The following is a 14,673-nucleotide window of genomic DNA, read 5'->3' on the forward strand; positions in this document are numbered from 1 at the left end:
TTGAAAATCAAGTTATACAAAGCTCATCTAAGTATCATTAATCATATGAGTAAAATGTAATATGCTTACATTGGGAACTTGGCTAAATATTTTACATATACATTTTCTCACTTAATTCTCCCATTAACTTTCTGAGATAGGAAAAAACATTCACACTTTACAGGCAAAAAACAAAAAACAGACAGGTTATATAACTTGTTTATGGCCACAAAGCTAATAACTTCACATCCTCTATTTGTGAGGTATGCATGTGTTTAAGTGGCTTCCAAAGATTAAGGGCTTCCCAGGTGACGCAGTGGTAAAGGATCTGCTGCCAATGCAGGAGACGCAAGAGACATGGGTTCCCTACCTGGGTCGGGAAGATCCACTGCAGTAGGAAATGGCAATCCACTCCAGTATTCTTGCCTGGAAAACTCCATGTACAGAGGAGCCTGGAGGGCTACAGTCCATGGGCTCACAAAGAGTCGGACACTACTGAGCGCGTGGGTGCGCGCACACACATACACACACACACACACACACACACAGAAGCACAAGAAGTACAAGAAGATGTCCTGACTTGCTCTAGTCAGTTCCAGTTTAATCTACTGTCCAGCTGTAATATTAACAGTATTCCCTTCTTTCACCTTCAAAAGCATCCTGGTAAATGAAAAATTATATGGTAACCCAAGGCACAAAAGCAAAAGGAAGAAAACATCAGTAATAAAAGACCTTCTCAGACTAGTCAAGTCTCTTGGCTACAGATCTAGCTACACAATGATTCCTTGAAGTCAACAAGAAAGATAAGGGTTAGTTAAAATACTGCATGACATACACTAAAAATTTTCAGGTTGCTTTTGAGATTCAAAAAAAAAGTAGAAAGCAACCTCAAAATTTTTAGCCAACCCCTACATTTGCAAATACTCTATCAGTATTAGCGAAGCAGACATTTTGGAGGTAACGAGGCCCCAAATGCAAAATCTCCAAATACAAATTCCACAAGAAGAATGAAGATTTCTGAAAGAAATCTCATCAGAATGTAAGAAACATATTCAGATAATGATTGTGATATTGCCTAATTTTGTTATAATAACTTACCCATAGTACTAGAGTATTCATCAGTCTATCAATGCTTGTCCTCTTAAACTTTGTCTTACCACTGTTCTGCATTAGTTTAGTGTCAGGACCTGCAAAAGAAAAAAGGAAAGAAAAATAACTTTGAAATGATTAGATTATGTATTATTATTATTAATTCCTAAGAATATCAAACGTTCCTGAAAGGAAAATAACGTTTTTCCAAAATAATTTGAGTTTTATTAAGAGTAGGATTCTTAAGTTGTTTATGATGATGGAATTCCAGTTGAGCTATTTCAAATCCTAAAAGATGATGCTGTGAAAGTGCTGACCTCAATATGTGAGCAAATTTGGAAAACTCAGCAGTGGCCACAGGACTGGAAAAGGTCAGTTTTCATTCCAATCCCAGAGAAAGGCAATGCCAAAGAATGCTCAAACCACCACACAACTGCACTCATCTCATACGCTGGTAAAGAAATGCTCAAAATTCTCCAAGCCAAGCTTCAGCAATACATGAACCACGAACTTCCAGATGTTCAAGTTGGTTTTAGAAAAGGCAGAGGAACCAGAGATCAAATTGCCAACATCCATTAGATCATCGAAAAAGCACGAGAGTTCCAGAAAAACATCTATTTCTGTTTCATTGACTATGCCAAAGCCTTTGACTGTGTGGATCACAAGAAACTGGAAAATTCTGAAAGAGATGGGAATACCAGACCACCTGACCTGTCTCTTGAGAAACCTGTATGCAGGTCAGGAAGCAACAGTTAGAACTGGACATGGAACAACAGACTGGTTCCAAATAGGAAAAGGAGTTCATCAAGGCTGTATACTGTCACCCTGTTTATTTAACTAATATGCAGAGTACATCATGAGAAATGCTGGGCTGGAAGAAGCACAAGCTGGAATCAAGATTGCCGGGAGAAATATCAATAACCTCAGATATGCAGATGACACCACCCTTATGGCAGAAAGTGAAGAGGAACTAAAAAGCCTCTTGATGAAAGTGAAAGTGGAGAGTGAAAAAGTTGGCTTAAAGCTCAACATTCAGAAAACTAAGATCATGGCATCCGGTCCCATCACGTCATGGCAAACAGATGTGGAAACAGTTGCTGACTTTATTTTTGGGGGCTCCAAAATCACTGCAGATAGTGACTGCAGCCATGAAATTAAAAGATGCTTACTCCTTGGAAGGAAAGTTATAACCAACCTAGACAGCATGTTAAAAAGCAGAGACATTACTTTGTCAACAAAGGTCCGTCTAATCAAAGCTATGGTTTTCCCAGTAGTCATGTATGGATGTGAGAGTTGGACTATAAATAAAGCTGAGTGCCAAAGAATTGATGCTTTTGAACTGTGGTGTTGGAGAAGACTCTTGAGAGTCCCTTGGACTGCAAAGAGATCCAACCAGTCCATCCTAAAGGAGATCAGTCCTGAGTGTTCATTGGAAGGACTGATGTTGAAGCTGAAGAAACTCCAATACTTTGGCCACCTCATGCGAAGGGTTGCCTCATTTGAAAAGACCCTGATGCTGGGGAAGACTGAGGGCAGGAGGAGAAGGGGAAGACAGGATGAGATGGTTGGATGGCATCACCGACTCAATGGACATGAGTTTGGGTGAACTCCAGGAGTTGGTGATGGACAGGGAGGCCTGGAGTGCTGCAGTTCAGGGGGTCAAAGCGTCAGACACGACTGAGCGATTGAACTGATGATGAAACAATTGACTCTCAACTGATATCTTTAACAATAATCCTGGAAACTGCAAGGGAATTGATCTCCTTAGAATAGGATAAATCCAGACATAATTTGTAGCTAAAAGGTTTAAGAAATGCTTTTTTCCAAAAATCTATGTATGGATGTGCTTATAGTTTGAAGCAATTAAAGTCAATCAAATGGAGGAATGATTTGGAAATGTTTACAAGAATGTAGTAATAAACACAATTCAGAACACTGAAGTCAAAAATGGAAAGTTAGGGGAAAAAATCAAATGCTGGATGTGTTTCCCAAAAAAGATTTTTGGTGGCTTTAATGGAGAAACTCCAAACAATACAACAGCAAGTAATTTAAACCTTTATTGGGTATTGCACACTGTTTATATGATATGCATTTTTGTAAGAGCAAGAATTGTCTTAAATATGGTGTTGAGATTTATTTCAAGTAATCCTTTTAAACCCCATGTTAAATATTTACTAACTGCCTTGTTCAAGAAATTCTAAGAATAATATTAGCTGCTTTAGAGGTAGATTATTAGATGACTAACAAAGACTATTAGATTATATTGCTAAGTAAATTCCTTATAAACAAAGATGCTCAATAGAAGTGATCACATTTTAATTATATCTGATTTCCCTAGTCTTCCCTCTCTACACCATCTTCCCACAATTACCACCAATCCATGTACCCACTTAATAGAGGAGGAGAGGGGGAAGGAGAGAAAGGAGAGAAAGGGGGTACACATGAAATTATACATCATTCTAGAAGTCAAGAAACAATGGGAACATTCTTAAAAGACTCCTTTACTTAAAAGACAAATTGGAGTAAAGACTGGGGTCTCATAACAATTCAGTCTTGAGTTAGAAATTGTATCCCAGTGTCCTTTTCCCAGCCAATGCTGGGCAAAGACCACCCACTTTTTCCCAGAATCGTTTATTAAAATCATCTGGACATTGAGGGTGGGAAGCATTTCTTTTAGTAAAGATCACAAAGGGCAAATAAAGTTTGTGATTGCTAAAAGCTGAAAATTGACAGACCAGTTTGGTGCTAAAAATTTACATTTCTTAGGCATACACACAGACTAGCAAAGAATCTGCTTAATGAGTTCTTAAGTACTTATTTAAATATAGCCACAGATGTTGAGACACACATCTCTTCTTCCCCTCATAGTCAAGATTTTGAAAGAATTTTCTTTACCCTTCAGCCTCTGATTCTTTGTCTCCAACTCATTTCTCAAGCTAGTTTCTGAGCCAATCACTCCACCAAAACAGATCCGGCATTGTCATCTATATCCTCCATGCCTTCTTTGACCTCTCAGCAGACTTCGACACTGTTGACTATTTCATCCTTTTGAAATACACTCTTCCCTTAGCTTCTGTTTTACAGTGTTCTGCTATTCCTCCTACCTCTTTGATAGCTGCTTCTTTGTTTTCCATTATGCTCACTCCTTTATTCTCAATCATTAAACAGTGAGACTTCTTAAAAATTAAGTATAGGCCATCTTCTTTTCCTTCTCAACCCACCTTCCCTGAGAAATCTAAGATCATAGCTCCAGTTAACATCTGTAGACCAAATGTGTATCTTCAGCTCAGATCGCTCCTCTGAGCTCTAAACTTATATATTTCATTGCCTATATGATATCTTCCCCTGGATGTTTCTAAGGCCCCTCAAGTGGCCCTTGTCCAGCCTAGCTTCTGCTCTTTCTCCAGGGTTCCTTATCTCAATGAATGGTACCACTCTCCATTCAGTTGTGAAAGGTGGGAGAAACCTCAGAGTCTAATCTATCCCATGACTCCCACTCTAATGCAAAGTATCATCACCTCTCAACTGGACTGTATGTAGGAAAAGCCTAGCAACTTTGTCTCCTGCATCTGCTACCATCCTATGTATACACTTTTTCCTGGATCCTATTGACCAACTTTAAAAATATTACAGGCAAAAGCAAAACTTTCCAGTTTAACACATACACATATCATCTGTATGAAAAACTGACAATGGCTTCTCAATGCTCTTAGGATAAAGACCAAAATTCTGAATACAGACCATAAGGGTCCTGGATGGTCCAACCTCTATCCCTGTCTCTAGGCACGTGCCCACTTCTATTCTCTAAGTTTTCCAAGTTCCACACTGGCCTTAAATTTTGCCTTTTTTTTTTAACCTCCCCAGCCTCATTCCCACCACAGGGCCTTTGCCTATGGTGTGCCTTTTAGCTAGCTTGTTCTTTCCCCTCAGATTCCTCCACCATACACTCTTGTGAGTTCATGTTCTTTTTCTTTAGAGTACTTTTCTCAGTTTGATATTATACACTCATTACTATAATGATTTAAGAGTAATGCCTTTCTTTCCTACCAGACTCAAATCACATGAGTGAAGGGACTACACTTTTCTTGGTCACATTCTTGCAAAAAAGTAAGTAGCATAGTGCCTGCCACATAGCTGGTACCCAGTAAGTAACTGTTTAATGAATGAATTTATTTATTAAGTACCTACAATGTTTTAGGAAATATCTATATGTGCTTTTCACATCTTATTATCTCACTAATGCTTAAAACAAGCCAATAAATTAGGTATTATTATCCTTAGGTCAATAACAATGAAACTGAGGATTAAAGAATTTAAATAACTTGCCTGAGGTTTCCTTTTTTTATTTTTTATTTTTTGGCCTGTAAGCATCAGAGCCAAAATTAGAACCCAGATACATCTACTTCTAAAGCTTTTGCTCTTAACCACTATTTTTAAAGCCACATGAAATAGTCCATTAATTCATTAACTCACTGACTCAATCAATATGTAAGACTATGACTCAGTCAGAGTTCAAACAGGAAATAGATGACACACTGAACAAGGATTATTAGAGGAAGGTATATTTATAAAGAGACTCTTTACAAAAGTACTGGTGGGTGTATAGGCGGTACAGGAGAAGTAAAATGTTAACATAGTAACCAAGCACTTCCTAGCAATCAAGATGATCTTCATCTACCCTAGAAGGGAGACATGAGGGGAGGGGTGGTTATTATACCCTAAAGGAGAGAGTTGTGTAAAGTTTGCAGCTTCTAAAGGAAGGGTGGCTTTATGTTGAGGGACCCAGCCAGCTTTAAGGGAGGCAGCTGGGGAAATAAATACCATGACCTCAGTCTTCTTCCTTTGATTTCTTCCCAGGGATCCCCAAAGACAGGACCAAAGTTCAAGGAAACCTATTAGTGTGAACCATACAGGTCAGCCTCCCAGGGCAGAGAGAAGAGTGTGAAGTGGTGACAGCAGATCTGCAGGGGCAAGTGGAATACAGCCAGCACAAAAACCTACTATGCACCAAGATGGTGCTGACTCCTATGGACCCCTTACATGGATAAGACTTCTACCCTTAGAAACAGGACTTTCTCCTGTCATGAGTTAAAAGAAAAGCCATTCCAGGGAGGCATGGCCTAGCTGTTAATGTATATTATAAAATCTTCATAAATTATACATTTGTAAAGTAAACCATGTTTATGTCAACTACACTTCTTACACAACCCTTAAGGGCAGGTATAACTAGAGTACTAATACAGAAAGAATAGTTAATTTGTTTGAGATAACTTTCATAAGATCTAGGCGTTCACATGGACCTAGTTCCCGAAGTTAGATGTCTCAAGACTTAGGGTGCTGAGACATTCCTTTGTTCAACTCTAGCACTGACAAAATCAACCATTCCTCTGCCTGCAATTATTCTAATTAAGCTTTCTATTAATATTTGTGCCTAGATGAAAGTTAATATAGGCATGCTCTGCTTTATAAGTATATATAATAAATAAGTGCTCTGCCAGTGAACATTAAGATCACATCACAAAAGAGGGTGATTCCCCATTTCTCCCTGCCAAGATCCAAGAGCAGTACATTATCCCAACTCTCAGCCTATGGAGCAGATAGTGTACTCTGAATTGATGTCAGAAGAAGGGAAAAGCAGGGAAGGAAGGAAAATAGCAATTGTGAGGCATTCTCTTCCATATGCACTGCCTCTCTGAGCCTTTACAGTGACTCTCTAATGTACTCATTCCCACATTACAGCAGATAAAACTAAAGCTTAGGACTTTTAAGTAACCACGGTTTAACATCCTTCAGCTGGCAAACAAATCTGAACCCAGATACGTCCAATCCAAATTTTGTGAACTTTCTGTTATACTGTTTCAGAGGGGGACCTGTTCAACTTACCACTCCACTTTCTTCTATGGAGGAGCATTTCCACACAAAGCCAACATGATGAAGGAAAACCTGACCCCTGTGTGGCTCGCACCAGCTGTCCTAACATAACATGTTATAGCTGAACCACTGTCCTGAATGAGTCATTCCAAACAAGATCACACAAATGCAAACAAAACTTTGGGTTACAGCCCACTCCTAGGATGATGCACTTCCACTTCTCTAATGACAGGGAACAAACTGAGAAGGTCTTTCCCATCAGAGGACCTTGAAGGGCTTTCCTGGTTGTCCAGTGGTTAAGAATCTGCCTGCCATGAAGGAGACACAGGTTCTATCCCTGATCCAGGAAGATCCCACATGTGGCGGAGCAACTATGCCCGTGCACCATGAGTACTGAGTCTGCACTCTAGAGCCCAGGAGCCACAACTACTGAAGTCCACACACCCTAGAGCCCATGCTCTGCAACAAGAGAAGCCATCGCAATGAGAAGCCTGCACACATAGAAACTAGAGAATAATCCCCACTCATCACAACTAGAGAAAAATAAGCAGCAGTGAACACCCAGCACAGCCAGAAAACAATAAAAAATAAATAAAATTATTAAAAAAAAAAATAAAAGAGACCTTCAAGAAATCTCTTCATTAAGCGTGACAATTGAAGTGGGAAGATAGGTTAATGTATAAGACTAGCATGCTTTTTCTCAATACAAGATGCAAAATAAGGAAATATATAATCAAGGGTTTATTCCCCTGACTAAAGAATAAAAGCATCTGATGAAAACATGATGAAACCAGATTCATTCCCAGATAAAATGACATATACTGCATCATTTCGAGGGATTTCTCAAGTCCTTATAATGGCAATGTCCCGACAGTGAGAGCCTTGCTAACACTCACAGCTGAGAGTATTTAGGAGGAATTCAAAGGATTTTTCTAGATTCGGAGCACTTTTGAGACTTTAATGAACATTTTGTTGTTGCTGAAGAAAGTCAGTTAAGAAAAACATTCCAATTTTGATTGCACATATAGTCAATGGGCCCAAAACACATCTTAATTTGGTGTCACAAGAAACAGGATTTTTAAAAGTCAAGGGCTAGCAATTGAAGCCATGAGTAAAAATTGAGAGGCTTTATGAAATGATGCTACTGCAAGCTTCCTTGGCAAGAAAGTGCCACCTTGGGCCCTTTAGAGATAAATTCAGTTCAGTTCAGTCGCTCAGTCGTGTCTGACTCTTAGCGACCCCATGAATTGCGGCACCCAGGCCTCCCTGTCCATCACCAACTCCCAGAGTTCACTCAAACTCATGTCCATCGAGTCGGTGGTGCCATCCAGAGATAAATTAGAGACAGGAAAAGTAGTAGCAGGAAGAGTAAGAGATGCTCCCCTTCCTCCCTCAAGCCCTACCCCCACCTCCAGCCCGCACAGTCCTTCCAGAAGCTGCTGGCCTGCTGAGAGATAGTAGAAGAAGCTCTGAAGTATACACAGAAATGACTGCAGGATCTCTAACAAGGCTTTTCTTAAAGGACTGCTTGAAATTGGCAAACTACAAAATCAACAACAGAGCCGGAATTTCTTTCACGCTTGTCCTCCACTTTAAAGGCAGGCTGATTAATACATATGATGATAGGGATGATTGAGATGGGGTTAGAGAATAAGAAAATAAACATTAGGTATCTAGCATCTGAGTAATCAAGGCCCATGCACTCTCAAGAGTAAGTTCGTGATGTCAGTGGTTCCTTACAGAGTGGGGCCAGGCACACTGTTTCCAGAGCAGCGGTGTCTTACCCTGGTGCTCTACACTCTGTAGTCAACTCAGAAGGGCACTTGGCATGCTCATCCAACCTGGAGAGCCACAGACTGTGCCCATGCAGTTCTCAGGAAGAGTTCACCCACTGCACCCTGGGAAGTCCACTGTACCTGCAAAAATAACCATTCCAAAACACCAGCTGGTATTTCTCAGGACACAGCCCCTCAGGATTATCTTCTCATTGTTGAGGGAGTGCTTGCTGCCCTTCCAAGACAGAACTCCGGTGAATTTATCTAACTTGTTGTTAGGCGCCTCACACACAACAATCCCTGTAAAATACAAGAAACAAACATCTTTATGCCTCACCTGGAACTCTCTTTAGAAGCCTGCAATACCGTTAGCAGCCTACTTCTCACATACAGTTCATTTTCCTTCTCTTTTCAACAGCCCAGTGTCATATATATGAAAAAGTGAAAGTGTTAGTCACTCAGGTGTGTCCAACTCTGTGAACCCCATGGACTGTAGCCCGGCAGGCTCTTCTGTCCATGAAATTCTCCAGGCAAGAATACTGGAGTAGACTGCCATACCATTCTCACACACACACACACACAAAGTCAAGCTAGGAAAAATCACCTGGGGCAGGGCACAAATGTTGTGAAACATGATTTTCTGCACTGTCCAAATAAGAATAGAAACCCCAAGAGCCATGGGATGTTTTTTCCTTTAAAAACAATCACTTTCATGTTGATATATGGCAAAACCAATACAATATTATAAAGTTAAAAAATAAAATAAAATAAATTAACAAAAAAACAATCACTTATCTCTACTTTTGGTTTGAAACAAATGATTTTTGGAAAGATAAAGCAGAGGTGATCCTAAAAGTTTTTATTTCATCTTTTTTTTTATTATTATTTAATGTAACTTACACACAGGTTAAGATGGCATACTTCTAGTTTCACAACCAAAGTTAATTGGGTCTTTCTAGGCTCATAATCAGAATTTTGGGTTCCTACTATACTCCACCCCCAGGAAACCTGGGCCTTGTATTTGCCCCATGTGCCTGAGAATGCATGCGATTCCTTTCAGCTGTTTCATGCTTCTTATCTTGATTAGATTCAGAGTTCTGGGGACTCTCAGAGGCACATATAACTTGCCCCAAACTGTCCAAAAGATGTTTCTAGTTTTTTTTTTTTTTTTAATACCAAGCCCATTCCAAATCAATCAATCAATCAATTTGTTCAATTATTTCAATAAAAAAATACATTTTTAGGATGAGGGTTCTCTTGATAGAAAAAGAAACCAGAAATAATCTTTCATGGACTCTGTCACAAAGTATATCTATTAGATTTAAGTACATTTGCATTGCACATAGTTGGGGTTAACTTTCTGAGTACAAAGATTTGAAGGACAGAGGGAGAGAGGAATGAAAAGAGAGGAAAGGAATAAAAAAGATAACTGAGAACAGATCAAAACAAGATTCAAGCCAGCCAGGGGTAAGATTAGTGTGTACAAAATTCTCTCCCCAAAACAATAAAGATACATTTATTTAATCAGAAACCAAAAGGGTATTTTGCAACATAGAAAGCAACATTTGGAAAAATAAAAAAGGGAAATATGTCTTTAGCACTGACTGAAGGGAAGAGAGACCAGAACTTCCTACAGAACTTCCGTATTGCACTGTTTACACCCCCATCAAACACCCTCCTGAACTTAGAGACTTCTTCCCTGACTCCTTTCCTTCCCAGGATGATATGTTTTCCTTTTAAAGCTCACAGACATAGGTGATGGGAGCTTCTCTGGTGGCTCAGACAGTAAAGAATCTGCCTGCAATGCAGGAGAGCTGGGTTTGATCCCTGGGTTGGGAAAATCCCCTGCAGAAAGAAATGCTACCCACACCAGTATTTCTGCCTGGAGAATCCCATGGACAGAGGAGCCTGATGGGCTATAGTCCATAGGGTCTCAAAGTTGGACACGACTGAGCAACTAACACTACAACAAACCTAGAAGACAGCAACCAGTTTTCACATGGCCTGATCATTCCTAACCAACCAGACTGCTAAAGTTAATAGACCTTGCTTGAAAAAACAAAACAAACAAAAGCCTGAAAGGAATGAGAGACTCTAAGGGCTCAGGTTGCTTTTCCAAACCCATCTACCTTTCCCCAGAATCACTGAAATACTGCTGCCAAAACACGCCAACTGGGACACACACTGGCTTCTTCCCAGACATCTACTGCTAACTGTGAGTGTGCCGGCAGAAGGATTTGGATGAGGCTAAATAATCCATACAAAGTCACTTTTTATATGAACAGGAATGGCTAAGTCCTCATTTGCTCCTATTATAGCATATCACAGATATTCAAAAGTAAGTGAAAACTGATTTCAACTGGCCCAAGTTATTTAGACAACTCCATTGTGGAAGAGGAGACTTTTTCTAAACTCTAAGAATTCAACATCTTTTTTTGTTGACCAATAATTAATATTCCCAAATTTTACAGAACCTTGAACTAGGCATCACCAGCAAAACCTAAATAAAATAATGGGTCCATAGCAACCGTTAAAGCTTATTCCAGATTCAAGACTCAATTTCTCCAGCTTCAAACTTGCCCACTAAAAAAAAAAAAAAAAAAAATGTGCTTTGGGCAAAAACAACAAGATACACAGTTCCTGCCAACAGGAATATAAAAAACAGGCTCATTTGATCATTTTTATTGTTGCAAGCAAAGACTGACATTGAAGCAAATATAGCCTTGAACATGCTGGCTGGCTCCTCCCTGGCCCCAAGGCTCATCCATTTCTGGCCTGACACCACGGGTGTGGTTCTAGACAGGAACAGGCAGTAAGGCCAAGGGGCTATGCCTCAGTTTTTGGAGGCCCAGCACCAATTCAGTCATTCTGGAAGAGTATGAGCCCAGTGGTTTAAGTACATACTAAATACAGGGCCTAGTGAAAATAAAGTAGCATGAACAAAGCCAAGCTACTTTTTTTAATCTTTAGAAGTGCTCAGCTTCCCTCTTTTAGTCCTGTTAGCACAAAACACAAACTTCCCAATGTCTTTTCTTCCTCTTTCCGAAAGGGGTAAACAGGTTCCTTTTAATGGAGCACTGTATTCACTTCCGTATCCCCATAACCTATCATACTACCTACGTAATAGGAACTTAATAAATATTTATTGGAGAGATGGATGGAAAGATGATTTCAAGAGAGAGATGGGAAGGTGATGTGGGTATCTGAGCAGATCTAAGATGAATGAAAGAAGTGGTGGTATATTTCCACGGTAACAATGATAAAGGGGATTGGAAGACCTAATGGTCTAACCACAGTGGGCCACTTAAGTTGGCCTAACTCTGAAGGGATACAAATAGATCTGAGAACACTGAAAATAAACTGGCAACTTCAAGCACATTAGAAGCAAGCAAAAATATATCCCTGCCATAAAGCACAATAAGGATTAGAGAAAAACTGTAGGACCCTGCTTCCCTTTGCTAACTGAGTCATAGAGTAAGTGGCAGGCAACAGTTTGACAATGGATGAGAAAACAGTTTAGAAAAAAGAGCATTGCTTCTCACATAGTTATTCACGGAACACGTGTACAAAGAACAAAATCATCTTTAATGAGCAATAAAACAACTGGGGGAAAAATCATGTCGATTATGAAGTATAAATATAATGAAACTAGTCAGTCACAGTTGTTTGCTTCTCTGAAAAAAATAGATGTGAAAGCAGATAGCAGTTCATCCAGTTTGCAATCACACAGAAATACTCGAGGCTCGTACCAAACAAAATCTACAAGATTTCATTCTGAACCCTCTTGGCATTCTAAATTTAGTCAGCTGCATTGTTAGTTAATTAACAACCTACTATCGTTCTCAAACTAAAGTGTTCCACTGTAGAGTGGAAATCTATAGTTTATCATGAAAATGGAACTCAGTGTCCCATATTTCAAGATTTTCCCAGAGTACCTGACTTTATTTCTTTATGGATATTATTACTGTTAGCAATGCTTCTTGATTATCTGCACTGCAACTCTTCTAGAAGACAATTAGCTATTGAATTAAAACATTGTTGCTGTTCAAGAGTGCTCTAGCCAAGTGCTTATTAGAGTTTAGAAGACTGCCCTCTACTGTTGCCCTGATGATTGTGATAAATATTTTTTTCTTAGAAAAATGTCACCTTCCCATTTTCTAAAATCTCATTACTCTTCAACCGTAAGCCTCAGCTACCCATCATCATCACCATAATGGCCACATCAACACCAGCAGTAAAGAAAAAAGTTATTTTCTTCACAAGGCTTCTGTGTCTCACACAGTCACATCAGCTCTGCTACTGAGCTGTGCTTCTATCCAGGTGAATGAGAAACTGATCTGGCAAGTTTAAAAAGTCACAAGATTCTAACAAAGACTTTCTGTGTGTTTGGATTTTTTTTAACCAAAAAGAGATGCTTGTTTTTCTGTGTTTTAATTACACACATGCTCTTCTTTAGAAAGGACCACAAAAATACACAAAGATTCCTTAAATAAAGAGTCAACCTTTCCCTGCTTCACAACTCAGTATTAACAGTCATACAAAATATGTAAACTTGTCATTGTTGCAAAAAAACAGATCTTAGTCCAGTAACAATATGCAAAAGATTCTTAAACACATTTGGACAATTTACATCCGGGGCTTTCCCCAAGGCATAAGACTGACCAGTTTACAAATGTATAATTGAAACTATTTCCAGTTATTTATAAAAACTTGTCAATTCCTGAAAGACTTCAAAATGAAAAATCAAGATCCACTCTATTTTTATACTTTTTATAATATTAGGCCAAGTTATATATCATTTTTTATACAATTCAACAGACTACATATCAATTTTTCTGATGTTTGAAATGTATAAAAATATTTATATGAGAACTTTTCAAATAAATGGATTTACCTACCAAAACCCAACTCCGTCGTGCGTGTACTGGTTTCTATGTTTGGCCAACTCTTTTATAAACTCTTGTCAGGGATCCTGACATTCAAGATCACTGAGAACTTTGCTACTTTTAAAAAACATGGTGATGTCATCTGGGTCCTGGATGGACTCGATCTCCAGAATTTAATTTTGTACTTTCAGGTTTAAAGTATTCTTCAATTAAAATCTTACCCTGATCAGGAGCTAAGCAGTCATGCTGATTCCCCTGACTCTCCAATGATGACTTTTTGTTTGCGATTTAGAGCCTCTCATTTAAGGCTTTGGAGAAGAAAATGGCAACCCACTCCAGTACTCTTGCCTGGAAAAGTCCATGGACTGAGGAGCCTGGTAGGCTACAGTCCATGGGATCGCAAAGAGTCGGACACGACTGAGCGGCTTCACTTCACTTCATGTAAGGCTTTGCCAGTAGTCCTAGGTTCATATTCTACTTCTTCCACTTAGTTTACCATGTGACCTTGGGGAACTTATTCAATTTATCTGGGTCTCTGTTTCCTTGCCCATAAATTGGAAGTAATAGTAATCTCTTCCTCCTGGGGCTGTAAGGATTTAATAAAATAAAATGTGCAATGACTTAGCATGGTGCCTGGTACATAGTGACTACTTGTTCATGTGTCAACATCATGGGTAGGCCTGAGGATGAGTCCTTGTTCAAATCTGTCTTCTCCCCAGGGCTATAAGTGCTATGAAGGCAAGGCCTGGATCTGACTTGTTAACCACTGTATCTCAGGGCTTAGCAAATGCCTTGGCTTTGTGTGAAATATACATTTAGTAAGTAAAGGAACAGGTGGCCGAGTGAATGGATAAAAGAAAAAAAAAAGCAAGAAAGAAAGCTCATGCCATGCCTTAAGAGGCCACCAACAAGTTACTGTCCTTAGGTTTAAGAGCAAAAGTGGGGAGGCAGGGAGACTTACAAGAGACATCCTAAGGCCCTACCCACCTCAGTTTTGATGCTTGCTGTTGTCCCCAGTTTGGAGTTCCCAATGGGGACTTCTTGGGTTCAGTTCAGTTCAGTTCAGTCACTCA

The 14,673-nt window shown here is 39.4% G+C and overlaps 1 protein-coding gene across 5 annotated transcripts in view; it reads right to left on the minus strand.

Moving 5' to 3' along the window:
* Positions 1–14,673, minus strand: part of ATP8B4 (ATPase phospholipid transporting 8B4 (putative)) — a 283,123-nt gene that overhangs the window by 111,510 nt on the left and 156,940 nt on the right. For all 5 annotated transcript variants that reach the window (XM_070377880.1, XM_070377879.1, XM_070377881.1 and 2 more), the window contains 2 exons: positions 8,856–9,014; positions 1,078–1,166 (listed from right to left, as the gene is read on the minus strand). In XM_070377880.1, coding sequence (XP_070233981.1) covers positions 1,078–1,166; positions 8,856–9,014 — 248 coding nt within the window. The remainder of the gene's footprint in view (positions 1–1,077; positions 1,167–8,855; positions 9,015–14,673) is intronic.

Source organism: Bos mutus, chromosome 10 (assembly GCF_027580195.1).
Source record: "Bos mutus isolate GX-2022 chromosome 10, NWIPB_WYAK_1.1, whole genome shotgun sequence".
Classification (NCBI taxonomy): Eukaryota; Metazoa; Chordata; class Mammalia; order Artiodactyla; family Bovidae; genus Bos; species Bos mutus.